General features: G+C 35.7%; 2 protein-coding genes across 2 annotated transcripts in view; both read left to right on the top strand.

The window, feature by feature from the left end:
- LOC129804739 (catalase-like) overlaps window positions 1-25,735 on the top strand; it is a 30,150-nt gene that overhangs the window by 2,136 nt on the left and 2,279 nt on the right. The window contains exon 2 of the mRNA XM_055852300.1: window positions 24,459-25,733. Within this exon, the coding sequence (XP_055708275.1) occupies window positions 24,939-25,733 (795 nt within the window). The 5' untranslated portion in view covers window positions 24,459-24,938. The remainder of the gene's footprint in view (window positions 1-24,458; window positions 25,734-25,735) is intronic.
- On the top strand, window positions 2,335-9,306 carry LOC129804737 (uncharacterized). Its single transcript, XM_055852298.1, has 5 exons — window positions 2,335-3,973; window positions 4,309-4,422; window positions 4,482-4,547; window positions 4,622-4,690; window positions 4,770-9,306. Exons 1-5 carry the CDS (start codon window positions 2,761-2,763, stop codon window positions 9,020-9,022), a joined length of 5,715 nt encoding a protein of 1,904 aa, XP_055708273.1. The 5' UTR covers window positions 2,335-2,760; the 3' UTR covers window positions 9,023-9,306.

Here is a 25,735-nt window from a genome sequence, read left to right as displayed (position 1 = left end):
AAATATTAAGTGACTCAAAGACACAAATAAAATATTTGGACGCTCACAAGCGACAATTAATGTGAATCATATTAAAATTTTAATGTGCAAGTGTGATAACGCCGTAAGAACTGCAGGAAATAATTTGAAAAAAAATGTAATTAATTTTCTAATTGCTGCCTAAGTTAAATAAATATAGAAGACCCAAACATGGGATAACACTTTTCTTTTTAATAGTTCTTGATTTTAAATGGGTAACAAAGTATCCCAGGTTTTGTGAAGTGCTCAAACTCGTGACTTAGATGCTATACCTTAAAAGTACTGTAGCATTATTAACAGTTTACCTATTCACAACTAGTTTGAAACGACTTATAATTTATTCAAAAGAGCTTAAAATGGCTTAACGGGTCATTATCGGTTCATAACCGGTTGGATCCGGTTCAGGATTGTCAAAAATTTCAAGGCCTTTACAAAAAGCCCAGACATTACCCATATCGGTTGAGAAATATGCTCTCTAGACGCTTTTTAACCTTTGATATTAAAAACCCGGTATTAAGAAATATATGAATTGTTGTATGAATTGTATGATTTTTTAAAGAAAATTTCCCCTATCCTTGTAGGCAGAAACGGCAGATTTTTTTAAAAAGCAATTTTTGACGAAAATCTCTTCTAGTATGTAGATACCATAAGACGGTTACGGGAAAAATAAAAGTTCTTTATTTTGTCTTTACGGAAATTTACATAAAAATTTCACTGCTTTTAAAACTCTAAATTGGGTACTAAACAAATTTGATTTTTTACCGATCAAATTTATTTTTTATGGCACTGACACACATTTTCAATCAGCTGAAATCATATAAAAAATTGTTTCTTTCTGTCAAATGAAAATTTTTAGCCTCAGCACAGCTTTTAAATGAAGCAAATTTCAAAAAAATCAAACGTCACGTCCCTTTCTTTCTCAATCCAATTGCATATGTTTATCCTACTCTTTCGCACTCTTCTTCTTCTTTTAAACATCACACAAAATTCAATTTAGTTCTATTCAATTTGATGTGCGAAAAAATGGGATTTGCATATGAAAATTGTTTGAGAAAGGGAGGGTTGTGAATTTTGATTTCATGAAATTTGGCTGATCCAAAAATTGTGCCGGGGTCATAAAATTTCACTTTCCATTTTACAGAAAGAAACAATTTAGATTTCAGTTTGAAAAAGTAAGTAGTATAATTTCAATCGATTGAATTTCACTAAATTGAAAAGGCGTGCAAACGTTATAAAAACCAAATTTGGTTAGTAAAATAACAAATTCATCAGTATCCATTAATGTTCATTTATACAGTGTAAAAACTTTTTCATCAACAAAGACTTGAATTTTTCTAGAAATAAGTCTGATTTATATTTTGATGAATCTTCCACGCGTTTTTAGTTCGGGAAAATTTTATGGAATCAAAATGTAGGGTAAGTGTGCCAAATTCCGGCCAGCTGGCAATTCCGGCCACCTTTTTTATTCCTCGAATTTCCATGAAGTTTTATTTTTTATATACTCTAGAGATCATACAATACGAAAGGAAAACAGAAAATGTAATTTCGACAAACGAGATGACGTGAAACAGACATTGGAAGAAATCCCGAAGGGCAAGGAACTTTGAGAATAAAGGTGGCCGAAATAGGGGACCAAAGTTATGTTTACAATTCTTTTTTCAGAAGAATTTCGGTTCGACAGAATGTAGCAGGAAATAGCAGGCAATGCACACTGATCTCAAAAACAAGATTGACCCATTAATGGAAAGTGGAGTTGTTTACTCCATCCCATGTGAGTGTGATAAGGTGTATGTTGGAAAAACAACGCAGAGATTAAAAGACCGGCTTTACCAACACAAGAGAAGCATCACCCAGATCAACCCAAATCAAGAAGAAAGAAGTGACGCCACAGCCCTGGTGACTCATGCCAGAGAAATGCAGCACCGGTTTCAGTTTGATTCAGCTGAAATTCTGGACAAGTGTGAGCACAACAGAAGGCTTGAATATTTAGAGATGCTCTACATTCACATACACAAACAACACACGATCAACAGAAAAGCTGATACCGAAGGGATCAACACCATCTACACCTCGCTCTTACAACGAGTAAAAATGAGACAACAACATACTAATGCAACAAGGGAAGATGGATTTCACAGCTGTGATGAAAATTGATCTCAAAGGAGAGCTCATTCTGTGTCAGTCAGTCGAATGGTGAACATCACGGATCAATTCGTGATCAAAGTTCAAGTGCAGTGTAACAACTCCCACCTGTACGTGATTTTCCCTGCCATATTCGATGTAAGAAAAAGAAAAGTCATAATATTTTTGATAGAAGTGATTTTCTAAAAATTGTTCAATTGAATTGTAGACCTGATGAAGAGGACATCCATCCTCGAAACGTCGTTGTTGAATGCAGGAGCTAAGATTAGATTTTTGGAAGTTCGGAAGATGTGTCTGTAGGAAGTATGGGATTTAGTCGGAGGTGTTTGTCTGCAGGGTTGAGGAGAGAGAGAGAGTGAGAGAGGCGAACGGAGAGAGGCGAACGAAGAGAGGCGAACGGAGAGAGGCGAACGGAGAGAGGCGAACGGAGAGAGGCGAACGGAGAGAGGCGATCGTGACGGCTGTCAGTATGAAAAGTGTATTGGTAGAAATAAGACGCGAATTTCTGTCCAGCTATTGAATAAAATTGATTTGTTGGAAAGTATTAAAGACGTTTAATTTTGTTGTTCAACATAAGGTCCTTCGAGACCCAACATAAAAATGTTTAAGTCCACTCCAAAAACGCAGAAAAAACGCAAGAATGCTGAGCGTCTCCGGTCAATTGAAGAAGCCAAAAAACGCAAAATGGCGGAATTAGAGCAGCTCGAAAAGCTTAAGGAAAAGCTTGAGGCGTCAGATGATGATATTGAGGGTGAAGCAAGTGAATTTAACGAGGAATACGAGATTTCAGAGAAAGGAGACGATTCTACAACCAACGAAGAAAATGAGCTATCGATGCATATTGCAAATATGTCCACAATTATCGCCAATCAAGAAAAGCAAGTCAGCAAGTTCATCGCACGTCAAGCCGTAGCCAAAGAATTGCCAGATTTCAACGGCGACCCTGAAGAATGGCCATTATTTTATGCCATGTTTCAACAAAGTTCTAAGGATGGCGATTTCACAGCCACTGAAAACACCATGAGATTGGCCAAAGCACTGAAAGGAGATGCACGGGATAGAGTAAAAACCCTCATTGCTACAGCAGCAGCACCAGAAGACATCATAAACGTGTTGCAGTCGCATTTTGGACATCCAAGACAAGTGATAAATCGAATGATGGCTCGCATAGCTTCAACACCAGACCCAAAAGATGGTGATCCAGAGAGTATTGTCAAATTTGCAACCATCGTAGAAAACTTGTCGTTTGGATTGAAATGGCTGGACAAAGGACGTTATATGGACTCTCCATGGGTGACAAATGATATTGAGAGAAAACTATCTCCAACCATGAGGATGCTTTGGGCAATGAGGGCCAAAGAAATTCCAAATTACTCTGTGACGGATCTTGCAACTTGGCTGAACGACCAATCGAAAATTTCTTTGAATATTTTGCCAGTGACGTCACTCTCAACTCAATCATCAACTGGAAACAAGCAGAAGACAAAGGAACATACACGAACACCAAAAATACGCAGTGCAGCGGTTATGACGACCCAAATTGCAACAAAGAGCTACAAATGTGCAGTGTGTGAGGAAGGTCATTATACGAATGAGTGTCCAAAATTGAAGGAATCCACGGTAAAGGAGCGTTACAAACTTGCAAAGGGTCTCTGTTGGGGATGCTTGGGCCGAAACCATCGCTTAAATACCTGTGTTCGCCGCCGCACTTGTGGATTAGATGGATGTAAGCGAATGCATCATCGCCTGCTGCATGGAACAGAGAAGTCCGTTAAATTTGAAGACGAGAAAAAAGAAGACAACGATAAAACAGGTAAAAAATAAGATATAAGACTATGATCATTCAAGACAGAACGTAAAACTAAAATTGATAACCTTTGTTGTGAATTAAAAATTAAGATTAACCTTTAAACAAAATAATGAAGTAAAATTAAAATTAAATTGGTTGAATTTTGTACTCAGTAAATTACATATTGGAATTTAATTCTTTGAAATTTTTATTGGATTTATCTTGAAAGTTTAAAATTTTGATTGAATTAAAATTATTACTAGTGATCTTTGGCAATGACTCATTGACATGTGAAAAAAAAAAAAAAAGAAACTATGTAAAGAAACAATAAAACTGAAATAAAAAAAAATGTTTCACAGATACTAACACTAAGGTTTCAAACAATCTGAAAAATATGGAGATCCCTGTGGATGTGACCGATCCATCAGGACGAAAACTACTCACAATGGAAGGGTTATTTTCAAAAATTTCCGGTGAGTCTTGGAAAACTATCTCCATGGGAGAATTTCAAGTAATTGTGTGTTTATCATAGGTGAGGCTGAAGAGTCTTGCAGTTCAAAGGGTACGCTTACGGGGGGAGATGATGGTGTCCTTTTCGGTAAGCGTAAAAAAAAAAAGTGAAAAATTGAACACACAATTTTTGAAATTGTAAAACTGGTCTTATTTAAACAGGTATACCGATTACTAATACAAGCCAAGGTACGACGACTGAGATCGTCAGTTCTGATGAAAAAACAAGTGGTGAGTAATCGGTTATACGGGTGATTCGAAATCTAAAGTGTTAGTAGATAAGGTTTTAAAACGTATTTTAATGTATTAGGTGTGTCCTTGTTCGGAGCATCTGATTCTGGAAAAAGAATGTTTAATGAAAAGAATGAAAATACTCAAACGTCATCTGAGTCATGTGCCAAAGACCAAAATCATATTCAGGAAATTTCTTTGGTAGAATTTCAGTCCAAAGGAAGGCACACAGCATTTGCCGGTGCGTCTCAGTGTCAAGCAACAGTAATGCTCAGGGTGTTACCAGTAGAGATTGCTGCTTCTGATAAGAGTAACATTGTTAGAATTCTGGCTTTACTGGATTCTGCTTCATCAGTTAGTCTAATTGATGGTACTTTAATTCGTCGATTGGGCGTATTTGGTACTCAGGCCTCCATGGAACTGATGTGGTTGGATGGTTCAAGTAAAGAAATTCACAGCACCACGGAGGTAACACTTGCAATAAGAGGAGTATTTCCGGGTGCTAAATGGTATGAGTTGCGAAATATACGAACCATGTCCGATTTGATCTTGCCAGAGGTGCGTGTGGATAAAGAGAAATTGATTAATCAATTTCCCTATCTTAAAACAATAGAATTTTCTGGATTTTCTAACCAAGCACCTCAAATTCTTCTTGGTGAGGATAATGCTTTCCTTATCGCCACTCATGATCTCATACATGGTCCTCTAAAGGATCCTGTAGCTTCAAAAACTGCTTTGGGATGGGTAATTAGTGGCTCAGATGGGGGGAGAAGACGTCACCCCGAATACACTCATATGTCGAGAAACTCGAATAAGAGTGAAATTCACGAGCTCACTGAAATTATCAAGACATCCTTTAGTACAGAAGATTTCGGTGTCAAGGTCTATATCGAGAAACCCAGAAGTCAGGAGGACAAATATGCATTATCAATTATGGAATCAACGACAAAACGTGTTGGGCAAAGATTTGAAACAGGTCTTCTTTGGAAGGACACAGATGCACCACTACCCCAGTCTAGAGCAACTGCGTGGCGTCGTCTTAGACAAATTGAAATGCGCATGGACCGAGATGAAGCGTTTAAAACGGATTACACAAAAAAGTTTGAACATTATATAGACAGTGGCTATCTTGAGCCAGTAGAGTCACCATCAGAACAATCAAGAAAGGTTTGGTATTTGCCACATTTCGGCGTGACAAATCCTAACAAACCCGGGAAACTTCGACTGGTGTATGATGCGGCAGCGAAGGCACATGGGATATCTCTCAATGATTGCCTATTGAAGGGTCCCGATTTGATGAATAACCTGCCTGGAATTCTGTTGCAATTTCGTAAAGGACAGTACGCTTTCGCAGGTGATATTCAAGAGATGTTTCATCAAATAGTGATTCGAGAACAAGATCGTGATGCGCAACGTGTTCTCTGGCGGGCAGACAAAAGAGATGTTTTTCCACAGGAGTATCGCATGCGAGTCATGACATTTGGAGTAGCATGTAGCCCCGCATTAGCCGCCTATGTTAAGGACAAAAATGTTAAGGAGTTCATCGATCGGTATCCTACAGCTGTAGATGAAATTATACGAAAGCATTTTGTAGATGACTATTTGGGATGCACAGATGATGAAGAATCCGCCATTCAACTGATAAATGAAGTCATCAATATACATAAGCAAGGAGGATTCAACATCAGAAACTTTATTAGCAATTCCCAAAAGATCTTGAGTGGTCTTCCAAAAGAATCATGCCGTGATATTCATGACAAAGATTTAGACATTGAGAGTAGTTTTGAGAAAATCCTCGGTGTGTGGTGGAATACAGAAACTGATTGCTTTACATTCAAAGTAAAGATAAATTGCATCCAGCAAGAAGTAATTGAAGGAACAGACTTGCCCACGAAGCGAGAAGCACTTCGTATCTTAATGTCAATTTTCGACCCCTTGGGTATGATTGCTCACTTTATCATTTGCGGAAAAATTCTTCTACAAAAAATCTGGAAACGCGGTATAGAATGGGACGATGAGTTGCCATCTGATCTTGGAGATGAATGGAGGAACTGGTTAAAGCAACTTTCCTTTTTACCTCGTGTCTCAATTTCGAGATGCTATTCGGATTTACGTTTCCGAACAGCTTCAGTAGAACTACATGTTTTTGCAGATGCAAGCAGTGAGGCCTTTGCTTCTGTTGCATACTTAAGATTTGTGAAAAACGGACACATTCATGTGAGCTTTGTAATGGCTCGTACCCGTGTCGCACCTATAAAAGGATTGACCATTCCCAAATTGGAATTGCAAGCCGCTTTGATGGCTAGTCGTCTTTCCAAAACAATAGAACAATACATTGATATTACTGTTCATCGGAAGGTATTTTGGTCTGACTCTATGGTAGTGCTGGGTCAGATTCGAGGAGATCCTCTGCGTCGCAATGCCTTCGTCGCGAACCGAGTAGGCGAGATAAATGAACTCACAAATCCTGAAACATGGAGATACGTTCCCAGTCAGTTAAATGTAGCAGATCAAGCCACAAGAGGGAACGGCATGGTGGAATTTAGTGCAACATCAACTTGGTATCAAGGCCCGATATTCTTGTGGAAAGATGAGAACCTTTGGCCGGCTGCACCCGGTACTCGGGACACGAAAATAGATGAAAACGAAGATGAGTTGGATTTTGAAACGATAAACGTTGTGACCTTAGATCAGCCGACAGCATCAGATGACGACAGGTTGCACGAATCAGTATTGGATCCGGAAAATTATATGCGTTGGGATCATATGCTAAAAGTCGCCGGTTATGTGTACAAATTCATTGATGCCTGTCGTCAGCGCCGCAGAACTAATAACTTAATAGAACCAAACGGAAAAATATTTCTGACTGCCAGTGACTACAAGGGTGGCGAGAGATGCATAATTCGACAGACACAACAAGAATGTTTTCATGCAGAATTTGAGTGTTTGGCACAATCACGTACATTGGAGAACCACGAAAATAATAGACACGTAAACGCTAAGCTTTCAAAGAAAAGCACCATCTATAAATTGAATCCAGGTTTGGATGAGAACGGAATAATTCGTGCTTACGGTAGGATTCAGATGATGCCACGAGCTAGCGAAGACTTCAAAAATCCTATCCTGCTTCATGCAGGAAATCGGGCAGTACAGTTAATGTTGACCCATTATCATCAAGAACTTGGTCACTGGGGAACTTCTTTGGTGATGGCAGAGTTACGACAACGCTTTGAAATTATTACCGGAAGGAAGGCATTAAAACAAATTCAAATGGATTGTATCACATGCCAGAAAGCACGATCACAACCGAATGTACCAATTATGGGCCAAATTCCTGAGGAACGTCTGTCTGCACATGTGCATCCATTTACTCATACTGGATGTGACTTCTTTGGACCCCTTTATGTCAAAACAGGGAGAAGTGAGGTGAAACGATATGGAGCAATATTTACCTGTTTGACGACCCGCGCCATTCACTTAGAATTATGTGAAAATTTAACTACGGATTCCTGTATACTAGCTATCCGTCGCTTCATGGCAAGAAGAGGGGAACCCGAAACAATATTATCCGACAATGGAACGAATTTCAAAGGAGCTGAAAGGGAAATTCGTCAGTCTCTGGCCGAAATCAAACATGATGTCATCACGTCGACTCTTGCGAAACGTCAAGTGACTTGGAAGTTTAACCCTCCTCATGCACCCCATATGGGTGGGACGTGGGAAAGACTGGTAGCTCCTGTGAAAAAGGCAATCTCGCTAGCGATCGGGAGCTCCAAACACCCTCCAAGTCAAGAAGTGTTGCAGACTGTGTTAGCAGAAGCTGAACATCTAGTGAATTCACGTCCGTTAGCTGAAGTCAGCGATGCAAATGAAGTCCTTACTCCCAATCATTTTCTGATCCACCGTCAGTCTGGACTACAAGCACCTGGAACCTTCACCGATCAAGACCTTGTACTTCGAAAGGAATGGCGTAAATCACAACGTCTCACTGACATCTTCTGGAAGAAGTGGCTGCAGTTCTACACCCCAACACTGACACATCGACCCAAGTGGCACAGCAACAACCCAAATGTCAAAGTTGGAGACCGTGTTATGATCGTGGATCCTAATCTGGAGCGTAATACGTGGCCTGTTGGACGAGTAGTCGAGTTGTACCCCGGGAAAGATGGAAAAGTTCGAGTGGTTCTGGTCCGAACTGAAGATGAGCATAAAGTGTTTAAGCGACCAGTAGCGAAGTTAATCATCCTCAGAACTCCCAAATTGCTCAACGATGAATTGAAGCCGAAAGATCGGCCCAATTCGGGGGGAGATCATGTTGAATGCAGGAGCTAAGATTAGATTTTTGGAAGTTCGGAAGATGTGTCTGTAGGAAGTATGGGATTTAGTCGGAGGTGTTTGTCTGCAGGGTTGAGGAGAGAGAGAGAGTGAGAGAGGCGAACGGAGAGAGGCGAACGAAGAGAGGCGAACGGAGAGAGGCGAACGGAGAGAGGCGAACGGAGAGAGGCGAACGGAGAGAGGCGATCGTGACGGCTGTCAGTATGAAAAGTGTATTGGTAGAAATAAGACGCGAATTTCTGTCCAGCTATTGAATAAAATTGATTTGTTGGAAAGTATTAAAGACGTTTAATTTTGTTGTTCAACAGTCGTAGAGAATAAAATTGTGAAAATCAAGAAAGGTTCAGTGTCTCCGTCTATTTCCTGCTACATTCTTTTTTCATTTTAAAATGTACTAAGAATGATTTTTGAGAAAATAAAGACGATAAATTGTTAACAAGTTTCCAAGCAATAACTCCTTAAGAAAAAGGAATAAAAAAATCAATGTGTATTAAAAATATCAAATTTCAAGTTTGAGACTTTGGCGCTTGCATGCAACTATGCCGAAATTTGGCACACTTACCCTATATGTCTTTCTTTCTAACAGAATTGCATATATCTATTTTATTTTTTTGCACTCATAGGTATATAAATTAAATTTTTAAATTATGTGAAGCATAAAATGGAAGAAAGTATGCTATATTAAATTTTATAGTTGTGCTCTTGACTAATTTTCTTTTTTTTTGTGGAAAACTTCACTGGTAAACTTGGACTATTTAACTGATTGACTCGATTAACTCAAAGACCTTTTATGAAAGTCTATTTTACGGTCACTAACTTTATACAATTTCCACTTTTCTAACATTTTTCATTAAAACTGAATTTTAAATTAAGCGGAAAGTGATGACATTTCCTTTCAATCAAAATTGATTTACACGGTAAAATTTTCTTTGTGACTCCATAAAAGACGCTCCATTTATGTTCATAATTTTGTTAGTAAATTCAAATTAATTTAAATGTATTTAAGCCACATGACAATCCGGTCTAATTAAAAAATAATTTCTTTTTTTATTTTCGCGAAAACATAATTTTCTCATTTTCCTATTCAAATCAAAACCACTTCTTTTGCGTCAAAGACCAATTAGAGAAAAACACGTTATGCTTTTTCCGTGTGACACCTTTTTTTCTGTAGTCAACGGCTTATCGGGAAAATTGATAAGAGTGACAAATTTTCCGCTTGACTTACAAGCATGTGTGCAGAATAATAATGTTATTAATTAATTCAAATTTCCATATTACTAAGAAGTATGATTCAAGGATGTGGGATGCTTGGATAATTTGAATTATCTGATGAAGATGAAAATTCTCATGATTTTCCTTGAATTCAAGCCTCTGATCCTGGCGACACAATTCTCACTAATTTTCCCCCATACTCAGCTTATCCCTCAAATCCTCCACGGTGGCTTTCTGCCTCTCAACTGTATCCAAAGTCACCAATATCTCATCGATAATGCTTCGCAGTTTCTTCAAATTTTCCCTTCCATCGCTCTCAAATTCTTCGCAGGGATTCTCATCGATAGTGTCAGGCATTTCCTCTTCTGAAGTCTCTTTTTCCCGCTCGTAGGGAGAGTTGGAAAGTATTTTTCTGTGTGTTGACCGAAGAGGACAAGGACAGTCAGAAGTATCGGCCAGTACTGAAGACACTGAATTTTCCATTCCACTGTGAATGCACTTAAGCAGTCGCTTGAGCTTCATTGAGGCCTCCGACTCGGTTTCTCCATGAAGCACATTTTCTTGCAAAGTTTCTGGGTGGATTTGAAGAACACCCAGCGTTTTTCCATGTTTCCCATGCTTCATTCTCAATTTTCCAGCTGAGGGATTCCAAATGTTTAGTGAATGTTTGGGTCCCCTACCATCTCTTGAGGTAAACTTGCTTGCTGACACCACGACTAAAACAGCGATCCTTTTTCCGGGAAATCACAAGCATAAATCAGTATATCATTAATGTCATTTATATCATTATCAAATCAAATTTATCAAATCTATTATAAATTAATATTTTGAACACAATATTGGGAAAATTTAAACAAGTAAAAATTTGATAAATATCGCGAAAATTCTCGCTGTTTTTTTTTTTAAGTTAAGTTAAGTTCTAAATGGAACTATTTATTAACATAACTGTGTAATCACAATTGCACATTAAAATTTTAATATGATTCACATTAATTGTCGCTGGTGAAAGTCTAAATGTGTAATTTGTGTGTTTGAATCATTTTATATTCAAAATTTGATCTATTTGTTGATAAAAAGGTAGACTTGACCCGCAAAATTTGATATAAATGATTTATAGCATTAATGCGGAAAATTAATGTGATTTTCTCTTTAATTTTTTAATGTGAAAAATATTTATGCTTTAGGTAAATTTAAACTTATTTTTGCAGGCCAAGTCCACTTATTTATCAATAAATAGAAAAACCCCAAATATTAAGTGACTCAAAGACACAAATAACATATTTGGACGCTCACAAGCGACAATTAATGTGAATCACATAAAAAATTTAATGTGCAAGTGTGATAACACCGTAAAAGGGATAGAAAAGCGTCCGAGGCTTTGCGAGCTGCTCGAATTCCTGAGAAGGGGTTCTGCCTTATATTCTTTTTCACAAGGTTTTTGAATGCATATAAGATTAATGTCGATTTAAATTTGTGTATAAATCATTATGGTTCCGGCACAACTTTTAAGTCAGGGAAATTTCACGAAGTCAAAATTCACATCCCTTTCTTTAAAGCTTTGCATATGTCTATCCTACTTTTTCGCATTCTTCTTCTTCTTTTAAACATCATACCAAATTAAATTTAGTTCAGTCGAATTTTAGATCGAAAGACTGGGATAGGCTTATGAAATCTGTTGAGAAAGCCAGAGAAGTGAATTTGACTTTATGAAATTTTCCTGATCTAGAAAGTGTGCCAAAGGTATTATAAAACCATTTCGAAATTGAAAATGGTTCAAGAAGTGGGTATTTTAAAAGGATGCTGTTTTAAAAAAATAATAAATATTTTATCAACGAACGAATGTTCAGCTGAACTACCTTCAAAACATCCAAAACTGAACGAAATCGCCTGGGCCAATTTGGAAATAAGTCAAAAAACATATTTTTAAAGGGGTTGGAAGGGGTGGGGAATAATTTGGGTAAGGGCAGAATCACATTGACAGTAAAATTCTCACCGTATTTCGTTAATTTACGCATTTTCATAGCAATTCTTAAGCAAATTCTCGATTACCGTATTACCTTATCTCATACTCGGTGGCAGTAGGTGAAAATAATATAAGAAAATTGAAGAAATAAAACGGAAATGCGATAAATGGCGAGCAAAAAAAACTGTGCGAATTATTTCTCTTAGTTTTTTTGATCACCCTTCATTAAATTTTCGTTTTATTTCTTCAATTTTCTTATATTATTTTCACCTACTGCCACCGAGTATGAGATAAGGCAATACGGCAATTGAGAATTTGCGTAAGAATTGCAATGAAAATGCGTAAATTAACGAAATACGATGAGGCTACGGCGAGCTTTTTATTGTCAATGTGATTTTGCCCTAAAGCTGGCTATACACTAGACAAAATCTATTGCAATATTTCTTTTCAATATCCAATATTAACAAGAATTGCCCCCACATTGCAAAGATTTATTGACATAAAAGTTTCAATATTGAAGAAAAAATTGTCCAATGTGTAGGCAATTATTGCAAAATTTGTTTCAATATGGAGCATTTTTTTCAATATTTTATTTCATTATTTTGAATGGCTACACACTTGGCCAAATAATGTCAATAAAAATTTTCAAATTCACATTGAAATAAAATTTCAAAGAAATTCTAAATATCAAAATCGATGTGATATTTCCTTCAATATTTTTTAATGGTCAGGTATCTTTTTCCTTCAAAACATCACAGAACTACCGGGATCTCCTTGTTCATAAATGAAAATACATCCAAGATTAAAATTAAAGTCAGGACAACATCATTTCCTGCTTCCTCCAGAAATCCGATATTCTTGGAATTTCGTTGTACATTTTGTCAAATCTTTCCAAGAACCCAGCTTGGTTAGCACTTCTCACCTGCTTCCTCCAGGCAATGACAGTTTCTCTGGAATTTTATTGTGCACTTGGTCGAATACACCCAGAATACCCAAATTGGTCAGAAGATTTCTCCTGGTTCCTCCATGAAATCACAGATCTTCTGGGATTTTCTTCTGTATTTTGTCAAGAACACCCAAGATACCCATGTTAATCAGAGGATTTCTTCTGATTCCTCCAGGAAATCACAGAAAATCTCAGAAGATCTGTAACTTGCTGGAGACACCAGAAGAAATCTTCTGAACTATTTGCGTACTTTGGGCGTTGTTGACAAAATACAGAAGAAAATCCAAGAAGATCTGTGTTTTCCTGAAGGAACAAGGAGAAATCTTCTGACCAATTTGGGTATCTTCGGTGTTTTTAACAAAATCCGAAAGAAAATCCCACAAGATCTGTGATTACCTGGTGGAACCAGGAGATATCTTCTGACTAACATGGGTATTTTGTATGTTTTTGACAAAATACAGAAGAATATCCCAGAAGTTCTGTGATTTCCTCGAGGAACCAGGAGAAATCTTCTGACCAACCAGAGATTTTCTGGAGGAAGTAGGGGAGAAGTCCTGACAAAGATGGGTTTCTGGGCAGAATTGAGCTGGATATACAGCAGAATCTCTGGTCCTGTCTACGATGATATTCTGAGATGTCTTTCTGTTCAAAAACATGATAATTCCAGGAGTTTTTCGATGTTTGAAAAGACCTGAATCTCTGACCAGAACGGTATTTTTATAAATTGTAATATTGAAATTTTAATATTAAAGACAATTTGCTCAGTGTGTAGGCAAATATTGAAATATTCGTTTCAATATTCGCTTCAATATTGAAGGTTTATTTCAAGTCACTTTGAAATGTTATTATTGCAAAATTTGCCTAGTGTGTAGACAGCTTAAGTTAGTTCGCTGTTGATTTATCGGGTGGCGGCGGGGGCAGTCATTGAAGACCGGAAGTCAATATTTCTCACCGTTTGGTAAAAATAGAATTGTGGAAACTGCTCTCTCGTGGAGTTCCAGCAGTTGAATATTATTATTGTTATTATCATCAGAATAAGGTGTAAGTTACTCCCGGAAACCTTCCGCCTAAACTTTCTCTGCAGTCCCATATTTTTTTAAAGATTGGTTCACATTTCTAACCTGTATTATCTGTCTTTTTTAATTAGTACTTTTTGTTTCTGTTGCTTCATGTAAAAGCTCTAAGAACCATCGTGATTTGAAAAAATAATTTCATAATCATGGGATGGAAAATTTCGTATATATTATCAATTATATAGAAACTTTTTATCAACCAATAAGTTTATAAAATGAGATGAATTTTTTTTTGAAAGTTCGCTATATATAAGATTAGTAAAAAAGGTACATTATCGAATTTACATCAAATAAAATTACATTGCAAGATATACTTAAAGTTACTTACAAAAATAAAATCTTCATTATTCCACCGCGAAAGTCTCCTCAAAAGCTTTAAAAGAGTTCTTCAAATAGAATTAATTGAAACAAACAATGTATACATTTCCCTGGTAAACTCGATTCGTTCAAAAGAAAGTGTAACAAGGGATTCCTCAATAAATATTTTTATTTTGTAAGAAAATGCATTTATTGGATATTCAAATTAATTGCAACAATTCCATTTGAAGTGCGTGTTACATTTTAGGTCACATTGCACAAACACATTCGAGGAACTCTTATAGTGTGGATTTTCAATTGGAAATAATCTTTTGTGCTGCTGGAAGGTTTCACTTCCACCTGGGGACAATGAGAAAATGAAGAGAAGTGATTAGTTTCCAGGATTTTATTGAACAAGGATCTTAGTAAAATTAAGGTCTAAGCCTAAGCCAATAGCTGAATCAGTTGCATTTCCTTCTCGTTTCGATCTAATTCCATCAATTTTCACGATGTCCCCTTGTGATTTGGGATTTCCTGCATCCCAGAAGAACATTTCTAAAAGATATTATGCACTTCTTTTTGGAGATCTTTTAACGTAAATTCTGCGAGACAAAAAGAAAAGCAATACAGCATTAATCAATTTATTTTTATACTTTTCCACATTATACTCTTCTTCCTGATCAACTGCTCCATCCACAAAATATTCATCCACTATTCTTGTAATTATCTGCCACCACAGAGGCTTCATTTCTTTGATATTTTTCGTCTCACTTTTGAAGAATGTCTGAGGTTTTTTTCTATCTTTCGCGCCACTTTTATATTGGCGGGATTTCGCAAGCTCCTACTTTTTCACGCTCATCGTTCAGTGCTGGAGTCGGAATCGACCAAGGAGCCGAGCTTTAAAAAATTGTATGTGTATCACCCCGTGTTCGGGATGTAAGAATCCGCTAGAAGTTTATCAAGTTTCTAGGAGGAATATTCAACGAGAAGAGACTTAACATAACCTAGTTCGGGTGCCATCCAGCAACAATGAGCAAAAAGGGCGTTATGGTGCTATTGCAATGAATATGCTCCTGAACATTTTTTTAGCACTCTGTTGTTCACAAGTGCTTCTGTATTATCGACTTTTCTTTGTGTTCCTTCCTGTCTCGACTGTTTCCCTGGTCCTACATACAAGGTTTTGGAATAGAATTCTATTTTGAATACAAAAATTTATTCCTTAGTCGATATCGCACTTATTTCAAGATGACCTGAACAATGTATGTATTTTATTTGCCAATCTCTGCAACCAAAAATTTATCTGGGCTTATCAGTTGTCATATTTTTATATTTTGAGTAGATTAAGTGCATAATGGTTCTATTCGAACGAAAAACTAACTTTTGTTTTTAACACTTTACTGTTCTCAAGTGCTTCTGCATTATCGACTTTTCGTTATGTAGATTTCTGTATTGACTACTTTCCCCAATCTTCGCCGTGTTCTAAAACTATCCAACAATCGTGACAGATATCAATGCACAAAGTAAAATTGATAATGCAGAAGCACTTGAGAACAGTCATGTGCTAAAAACATGTTCATTTTTCATTGGAATAATATCATTATACATGCAATTGTAGCACTACAGTATTGTAGAGCTGAATCCTCTAGAAGTATGTCACACCAATGACTTTAAATCTCGAGAATGAAGAATACAACAATAATAAAAAATAATAATAAAACATTTATTAATGCCCCAAGCAAACAATTTTACATTTGAGGGACTATACAGATGATATCTATACAATGACTCTATACAATGATATCTTTCTTCCTCACTCGTGCTTATGTAAGTTTCCTGAGGTTCGAAATTTCTAGGATAGGATGATTTTAATGGGATCGGTTCCTGGAGGGGAATTCTGTAATGATATGACAATGTCATATGACAAATTTAAAACTTTTTATGTGGTAAATTCGGAAAAAAATAATCAAAAATCAAATTCATATCAGTTACTAATAGCCTCATAGAGCTCCTTGCAACAGCCATTCAATGCTCATTGGCGTTTAATGTTGTCATGTTCTAGAATTTACTACGAAAATCTGTCATATGGCATTGTCATATCATTACAGAATTCCCCTACTGGATAGCTCATTGAGTATCCAAAGAACAATTCAACTGTTGTAAGGTAAAAAAATCTACACTTTTTCTTCAAATAAATTGATTGTTGGAGAATGTGCCCATGCTTCGTACGATCCCAAGTTTCGTAAGGACTAAGCTTTTCCTTTGTTTCTCAATAAATGTGACTCATCGCCAGTCACAGTTCAGTTCAGACTCAGTACCAGTCACTCGACATTTCAGTTTTCCATACATTTTTGCACAGAGGCACTGAAGACTATTGGCAAGTTTTTTCCTAAAGAGAATTGACTTATCAGTTTGATATATTTCGAAATCGTGCATTAAAAACTATCTAGAAATACATATTTCATAATGTTCGCCGAAATAATACAAGAACTACGAGCAAATTTGTTTAAGTCGCGGTGCAATATCTGCAAAATTTTTACAAGGAAAAATGAAAAATATCTTCACTTTTTATTAGGTTTGATGGGCCCTTGCTCATCGCACTCACATTTTAAAAACTAAAAGTGCTCAGTTTTTTTTAATATACTGCAAAGTCATATTTTTTATTCAGAAATATAGGAAAAAATTAGTCATTACGAAGCTTGAAATCGTACGAAGCATGGGTACTTTCTCCTAAGTTGTAACGTTGTAAGAAAAATTCCCATTCAAGATTCCATTCATATTTTTAAATGCATTTTCGCACCTTCACAACTGACTACACATGTCTACATATGTGTAACGATTACCCGAAAGGCTGGACAATATTTCATATTTTTCAATTTCTAAAAACGAACATTAGAAGAATATTAAATTATTGCAACTTTAAATTCATTAAAAATGTAATTTTACATTTCTTTTTTTTAATATAAAAACATCCAATCCAAAGCGTCCAAAAGCTTTATCGAATGATAACGAATGATAACTTTTCGCTATTATCAAATTGATAGTATTGATAAATTTGTATATCCGTTAGACTTATTAAATGACGGATTTTTATACATTATTAAATCATTTATTGTATCATTCATAAAAGAAAAAGACTATCCATAAATATTTATATTCGCTACAGACAGAAGGTGTAGCTATCATTACAATTTTTCAAAATCGACAATCGATGCTATCGAAAAGAAGTTATCACCCCAGGCTTAACTAATTGAGAAGAGGGCTTCTGGAAGACCCTTATTAAGACACTCCTCCTTAACCTTTTATAGTTACCTTTTTGGACATTCAGCACACTCCACTGTATTGCTTTGGGCTTGGGGCTACATGGTGAGGGATTCCAGTGATTGTCGTGGGGGAGTTAATATAAAAACAGCTGAACTGTCGGCATTGCTTCACTTTTCTGTGATTTTCCTACTCGAAGTGACCTAGAAGTTTGTGGCTTTTCATTTGCAATTGCATTTATTGCTTCCTCTTTGGGTGGTCAGTGATTTTTCGGTAATTTTCTATATCAAATTCTTAAGAGGATTAGGCATTAAAAATGGCACATCGCAATCCAGCCGAGGATCAGCTCAATCTCTACAAGAAATTATTGAAAGTGAGTCCTATTGTTATACTGACAAGTTAAAGGTTATTATGTTTGATAATTCAATAATTCGGGAAAACTTTTTGAAGACATTTTTCTCTTGGACTTCAAAAGATATCTCCCATTTCGAAAATTGTTTCATATTATTCTAAGACGGCATTCAAATTAAATTAACTCCGAGTGATAGGTAATTATTAGAATAGAGGTGTACAACTACTTAAAATTTTATAGTCATTCGATGTCCGGATAATATCATATTCAATTTTTTCGACAAGATACTATACGATTAGAATGAAATTATTAATTTTTAGTTTCAATGTTGAAGCCTCAATATTATTTTATTACAAATAAGATAAAATCCGCCAAAATTTGTAAAAAAAAAACAAATTGTTTGGAAAGCGCCTTATCTGCGATCTCAAAAGATCATTATTAGGTCTTTTATATTACTTTTTCAAAAATGTTTTTGAAATAAAACTCAAATTCAGTTTCAAATAGTTTGAAATTTGATTTTCACTGACAACTCTTGCCAAAAAATTATCTTATTTTAAATCGAAATATTATTCAGTTGAATATAATTTTTAATACTATGACATTTGAATTTTTTCGCTTAAGTTTATTTAAAAAAATGCAAAATTTTATATACTTAGTAAAAAAATTATGTAGAATTCAATTTTTAATTACGGGAATGCGTTTTTTTGTCGTTAATTAACTTCTTTAGATTCCTTACTCGTGAACATTAAAGCCTGGAAATTCTAACCTGAAGGAAGGAGTCTTAAAGCTCTTCAACAAACCATTCTATATTCTTTATAGAGTAAAGTGGTACAAGTTGGACAATGGTACAATTTGGACAGGGCTTTTTGTCTTGATGAATTTAGTACTTCATTTTTATTTGTATATTTTTAATGCTTTAGTTTTATAATTTGGTTCCTTGTGTTTAAAAACAAATTTTGTACTGTACTTATCAAAAAAAAAGCCATGTCCAACTTGTACCGGCGAATTGTCCAACTTGTAACACTAATTCCAAATTATATCATTTTACCCTAACTAGTTTTATAACAATATTATCAAGTTTTAAAGCCAAAACTATAAAATTTGAAATATTTTCCATATTATTTTAAAATGGTAAAGAGGAACTCCCAATTTGAAGAAGATTTTAAATTGAGATTTTGTAAATAAATAGGAGAAAGCGCTCTACCAACAATACATTTTTTTCTATGTTTTGAATGGATTTAATCCACAGCTCTTTCTAGGAAATTTGACGCATTGGACTAGCTATTAAGATATAATATTATAATGGATCAAATCCATTTAAAACACATTGATAAAAAAAAGAATTTTTAAAAGTTTGAGTCGTCCGAAAGTACCGGTCAACTGGCAATAAAATTGATTCATCATTTCATAGATCAGAAAAAAATTTCAAAATCGAAAATTTGTACAGATATGATCTGATCATTCTCAAATGTTCTGGTAATGAGTTACAAGCATGCTGACAAATAAAAGATGTGAATATGAGAAAGATAAGCCGTTTACGGATATTTAACCGTTTTATCACTGATTCAAAGCCCTTTCCAAAAAATGCGAATTTAATGGAATTGGTTGAAACAGGCTCTCTATAGAGTGGTTAAACTTTGACCTTCGAGAATTCAAGATAGCGTTTTTTTTTTAGGCCAATGTATGTTTGGCCGAAGTGTTCACCTGGAATACCTCCAGGACATATCCAAAAATTAAAAGAAATCAATCAGAAAAGATGGTTTTGGAGGGAATGGTGGTGGGGGGAAGGAAAAAACATCTGGAGATTTTATTTTTTAATGGGGGGTCACCGAAGACAGTAAGTTGATATCTTTTACCGTTTAAGCTCTAAGACGTTGGCAAGTTGAAAAAAGTGGATTATATAACTGGTGTCTCCTTAAATTCAAGCAGTAAAATAAAAATCGGTCACTAAAGAAATTGAAAATTTTCATTATGGTTATAGAGCACTTGCCTAAAAAGCGAGAGGCCACCAGATCGATCCACAGTAGAATCAGGAATGTATTTATTTATTTCAATCTTATAAAAATGTGTAATATGAAATCGCTTGTTTTGAAAAATAATTTTTTGTAACGTAAATAAAATGCATTATAAAATATTATCACAAAATGATAAAATTTTAAGTTGTATAAATAACAAAACTTCAGTGAAAATAAAGTGTCATTAACATAAAATTAAAATAAAATATATTCTAATAAAGAGAATTAACCAATAGAAAACGAGTTCTATTAACATGGTGGAAATGACCTTGCATTCTATTGGCTGACACGTTTTCTTATACAAAAATTCACACGCACGCTTCATTTTACAAATAGAAATTTTTCATGTCTGGTGTCTATAAATAAACTAATAAAAGGAAAACTAAAATTTCTCTTGGAAAAGTTTTCAATAAAATGTATACATTCACATATTGAAACTATTGAAACGATTGAAAGAATATTATAAGGTCACAAGGGCATGCAATTAATTAATGCAATCAATAACATATTAGAAAATATCTGGCGGAAATTTTTGTCTAAATCAACGCTTTTTCGATAATAAATAACCTTGGACTTATGTGACTCTCGTGGCTCTGGAGGTCTGGAGCAGTCAACAATGAATCTTAAATTGCCAAAAACTTCTAAAAAATGCATGTTTTTTATCACTTTACTGTTCTCTAGTGCTTCTGCATTATCGATTTTCTTCATGTTGATTCCTGTCAGACTGCGTTTGGTGGTTTTAGAATACGACGAAAACCGAGGAGACCGAGGAAAATAGTCGAGACAGGAACCTACACAAAGAAAAGTCGATAATGCAGAAACACTTGAGAACAGTCATGTGCTAAAAACAAATGTTAATTTTTCATTGGAATAGAACCATTATTACACTAAGAAAAAACCTAAAAAGTTCAAACAACTCTATGGCAAAGATGAATTAATTCTACGAATATCGATGTAATTGTTAGGGGAAAGTGGTCTGCCTTTGAATGCGGCAGCCTTTGAATATTGTAATTTTTTCATTTTTCTTTAAAGCATAAATTCTTTTCTATTAACTATTAGATAGCTATTCATAATCCTCACAAGTCATCAAAAAATGCAGACCCTAGCTCTTATTTTCTATGTGCTAGGGCAAAAAAAACGAAACTGAGCTCTAAACTGTAATTTTGATGTTCCACAATTCATGTGTTTTCATAATCAAAATAATTTTCCGAACAAATTAGGTGTGATTCCTTCATAATCACACCTATTTTCTATTGTGAGTCATAGATTGTTATTCTTGGATGGTATTTCTCCAAATACATTTTGATTCAGATGAGATAAATTTTGTGGGTGATAAAAGTTTTCAAATATTGCTCTGCGGCAGCCTTTGAATCTTAATGTTGTGTGCCTTTGAATCCCCTCTTTCCATACATTGAAACATCTGACAGCTTCCTGTCCGGGAGCAGAATAGAACTCCTACTTTGGTCTGACGAATGTCATACAATTACCTATAACATGCTATCTTGCTCCGACCGGGATGTTCCAAACTGATAATTATGTCAACTTCAATGGTGTTTTATTACAATTTTTCAAGTGAAAAACAGTGCTTCAGAAAAATGTAAAAAACGTTGTTGTATAATGACTTTTGACTACAGTGGTGGTTTTATTGAGTGCATTAGGGTTCATTGCTAATCAATTATGGGCCGTTTAATGTTACAGCCCTAATATTCTCAGTGAAAAATTAAGATTCAAAGGCTGCCCAACCACATTCAAAGGCAGACCATGCAGGCTGCCTTTGAATATATCGACATCATATTTTCAAGTTCCTCACCAGGAAAAAACTGAGGACTTGCGAGTCCTGAATGTGGTAAGCATAGAAGCTTAATGAACAAGAGAATTTTTTGGTGTAGTGCAAAGTAAAACTCATGTTGTAGTTTACTCTGAAAAAAATCTCAAATTTTGAACATCATTTTTCGTTCAAAGGCAGACCACTTTCCCCTACCCTTTTTCGTTGCAAATTTTAGTAAATAGAGTTGAAACAACTCTTCGTGCGAGTTGAATTAATTCGTGGGATATCGATGTAATTATTACTCTTTTTCGATGTAAAATTTCATCTCGACTGAAGTATATGCTTAAGTGTTTTCATTTTAAGAATATACTTCAGTCAAGAAGATTTTCGCGTGACAAAGTTCATATGTAACATCAACTAGAAATATGCCTAACAGTGTTTCATGAAGACATGTGCGTGCATCATATGTAATATTTCGCTCGGAACGCTCGGAACATATAGGGAACTTGACGTCAAGAAAGTATTAATAAAGAAAATGATAAATTAAAAAAAAAAAAAACAAAAAATTGCAAAACCTATTCATTTTCTGATTTGAAAGAGATATTTTAACTCTAAAAAGAATTTTTTAACGCTTGAAACAAGTTATTTTAACGCTTAAAACGAGTTATTTACACTCTTTTGTCATGACAATTAATAAGCCCAGATAAGATTATGATTGAAGAGATTTGTTTAGGTAATCTCGAAATGCGTAAAGTATCAATTAAAAAGAATGAATTTTTCCTATCAAATTAGAATTTTCTTTCAAAACGTTCAAAACCTTGTATTTTAGCGAGATTCAAGCCGTAGTTGTTACACTTAAACTACACTGAGAAAAATCCGAAAAAGTTAAAATAACATTCCGGAAATGGTTATTTTACCATGCAATCCGAAATCGGTGTAAATATTATGCTTTATAGGTGTATTAAGGGTAAAAGATACCCTTTTTAACTCTTTCGCGTCACACTTTTATTCAGCAGATGAATTCATGTAAAATTGAGTTTTTCCCAATGCAATGCTTTATGATCAAATATAATAGTTCAGAGAGGAAAAAAAATTTCCAATGCGTGAAAACTCGGAAAAACTCCGGGTCATATATGACCCTATTGTCCTCAAGGGAAGTGTACATACCATTTTCAAAATCTATATCACGGGCTTTCTAAGAGTTTTTTTTTTGCTTGAAGTTATTAATTTGGCCAAAACCATTGCAAACTGGATTGTTTTGATGAACACTGTACTCCTGGTGTTCAAGGAATCTTCCTGGTAATCCCTTGAACAGTCTCTGTCACAATATTTTGAGTGGTATTTGGCAAAAATAAACTTATCCACATATTTATTCACATACAATACAATTGCACAATATGAGGCGCTTGCAGAATACTCTAAAATATTGCAAAATATGTTATAATTCATCAGATATAATATGAAATGTCCAGGAGCAAGATGTCCCACCTGCATTTCACAAAGAAAAACAATGTCCCAACTACATTTCGCTATATGTTTGGGACGAAAACACTGTTACCCTTGGGGACCATAGGGTCATATATGACCCGTATAAATTCTACACGCTTTTCTGGAAAATTGAGAATAGTTTATTATATCAAAATATGCAATATACAATCTTTGGGTATTCTATTTTGTGTTTCTAAAGAACTTTTTGCTGAAAAAAAGAAATGAATATAAAAAATTTTGAAAAAGAAAAGTCATTTCACAAAGTTCGAAATTCGTGATTTTTGATCTCAAATATTTTCTTTTCCTGAATATCTGGAGTCTTGAGAAAATTAGCCAAGAATCTTACATCCTTCTATTATGATGTCGTGCATAAACCGATAGATTTTAATTACTGTAAATAGTCAAAAAAAATTGTTTTTTCCCCGGGTCATATATGACCCTAATGACGCGAAAGAGTTAATGTTAATTTTTACCATTAAAAAGATGTAAAATTAACATTAAAAAATATTGATATATTTTTACACCTAAAAAGTGTTAAAGTTATGAGGAAAAAAAGTTAATCGCAGCCCCGTTTTTTTCTCAGTGTATGAAAACTGTGGAATTATTCTGTAAGAAACACTCCACAGACCCCACTGGTAAAAATAAAAGGATCAAATTGATCCAAACTTGATCCTTTTGAAAAGGATGGATCAAATTTCGAACTCTAAATGCACATTTAGAGCATGTTAATTTGATCCATCCTTTGCAAAATGATCAGTTTGATCCTTTAATTTTTACCAGTGCCCACTTCATTAGTTCCTGGAACTAATTAATTCTATGCGTATTAGGAGAGTTCTTTATTCTCTAGCCTAGCCTCTGGCGTCTACTCTCTTTGACCATTTACTGACCAAAAAATAACTTCCAAAGAAGTGTTCCAAATGCAAAATCGTGAATGCGAATGATGCCACAGGAAGATTTATTTTCAGCTTATGGTATTGACGGTATTGGGGAAACTGGAGAAACTACCACAAGACACAATTGATTCCTATGGATCTAATTGACGGATCTTTGATTTTTTGCAGGAAGATGAGTCGATTGTAACCACGAAATACGGCACCCCAATTGGTGTTAAGACCGCAGTACAAACAGTTGGTCCCTATGGTGAAGTTCTGCTGCAGGATAATCAATTCCTGGACGAGATCACTGCCTTCGATCGTGAACGTATCCCAGAACGTGTAGTACATGCGAAAGCAGCAGGTGCCTTTGGTTACTTCGAGGTGACGCATTCCGAAATCCAGAAGTACTGTGCTGCCAAACTGTTTGATAGCGTGGGAAAGAAGACGCCCATTGCCGTGCGCCTCTCAACAGTGGGCCAAGAAAGAGGATCTGCTGATACTGTACGAGATCCTCGTGGATTCCCCATCAAGTTCTACACTGAAGATGGAATTTGGGATTTGGTTGGCAATAATACGCCAATTTTCTTCATTCGCGATCCAATTCTTTTCCCCAGTTTTATTCATTCGCAAAAGAGAAATCCACAGACGAATCTAAGAGATCCAGATATGTTCTGGGACTTTATTTCGTTGAGACCTGAAACTACTCATCAGACGTGTTTCCTATTCTCGGACAGAGGAATTCCCGATGGTTATCGTCACATGAATGGTTACGGATCAAATACATTTAAGACCATTAATGCCAAGGGTGAAGAGTTTTGGGTGAAATTCCACTACAAAACTGATCAGGGAATTAGGAATTTGCCTCCAGATCGAGCTCTTGAGCTTGCAGCAAAGGATCCCGATTATTCTACCAGGGATCTGTACAATGCTATTGCCAAGGGTAATTTCCCCAGCTGGACATTTTATATTCAAGCAATGACCATGGAACAGGGTGAAAAGTTTAAACACAGTCCATTTGATGTGACGAAAATTTGGCCACAGTCTGAGTATCCGTTGATCAAGGTGGGAAAAATTGTGCTGGATCGCAATCCCAAGAACTATTTTGTTGATGTTGAACAAATTGCCTTCAATCCAGCACATTTTGTGCCAGGAATTGAAGCATCACCTGATAAGATTCTCCAGGGAAGACTGTTCTCATATGGTGACACCCAACGCTATCGCGTTGGTCCCAATCACCTTCAGCTACCGATAAATTGTCCTTATCGCGGCAATCCCAAGCACTATCAGCGCGATGGACCTATGAATTTTACAGATAATTGCAATGGTGCTCCTAACTACTATCCCAATTCCTTCGGTGGACCTGAGCCCTACCCACGTGTCCTTAAGCTCCAACCTCCCTACAAAGTCAGCGGGGATGTGGCTCGTTTCGATACCGGAGAGAGCGAAGACAACTTCTCTCAGGT

The sequence above is a fragment of the Phlebotomus papatasi genome, chromosome 2 (assembly GCF_024763615.1).
Source record: "Phlebotomus papatasi isolate M1 chromosome 2, Ppap_2.1, whole genome shotgun sequence".
NCBI lineage: Eukaryota > Metazoa > Arthropoda > Insecta > Diptera > Psychodidae > Phlebotomus > Phlebotomus papatasi.
This window is presented reverse-complemented; position numbering and strand designations above follow the sequence as displayed.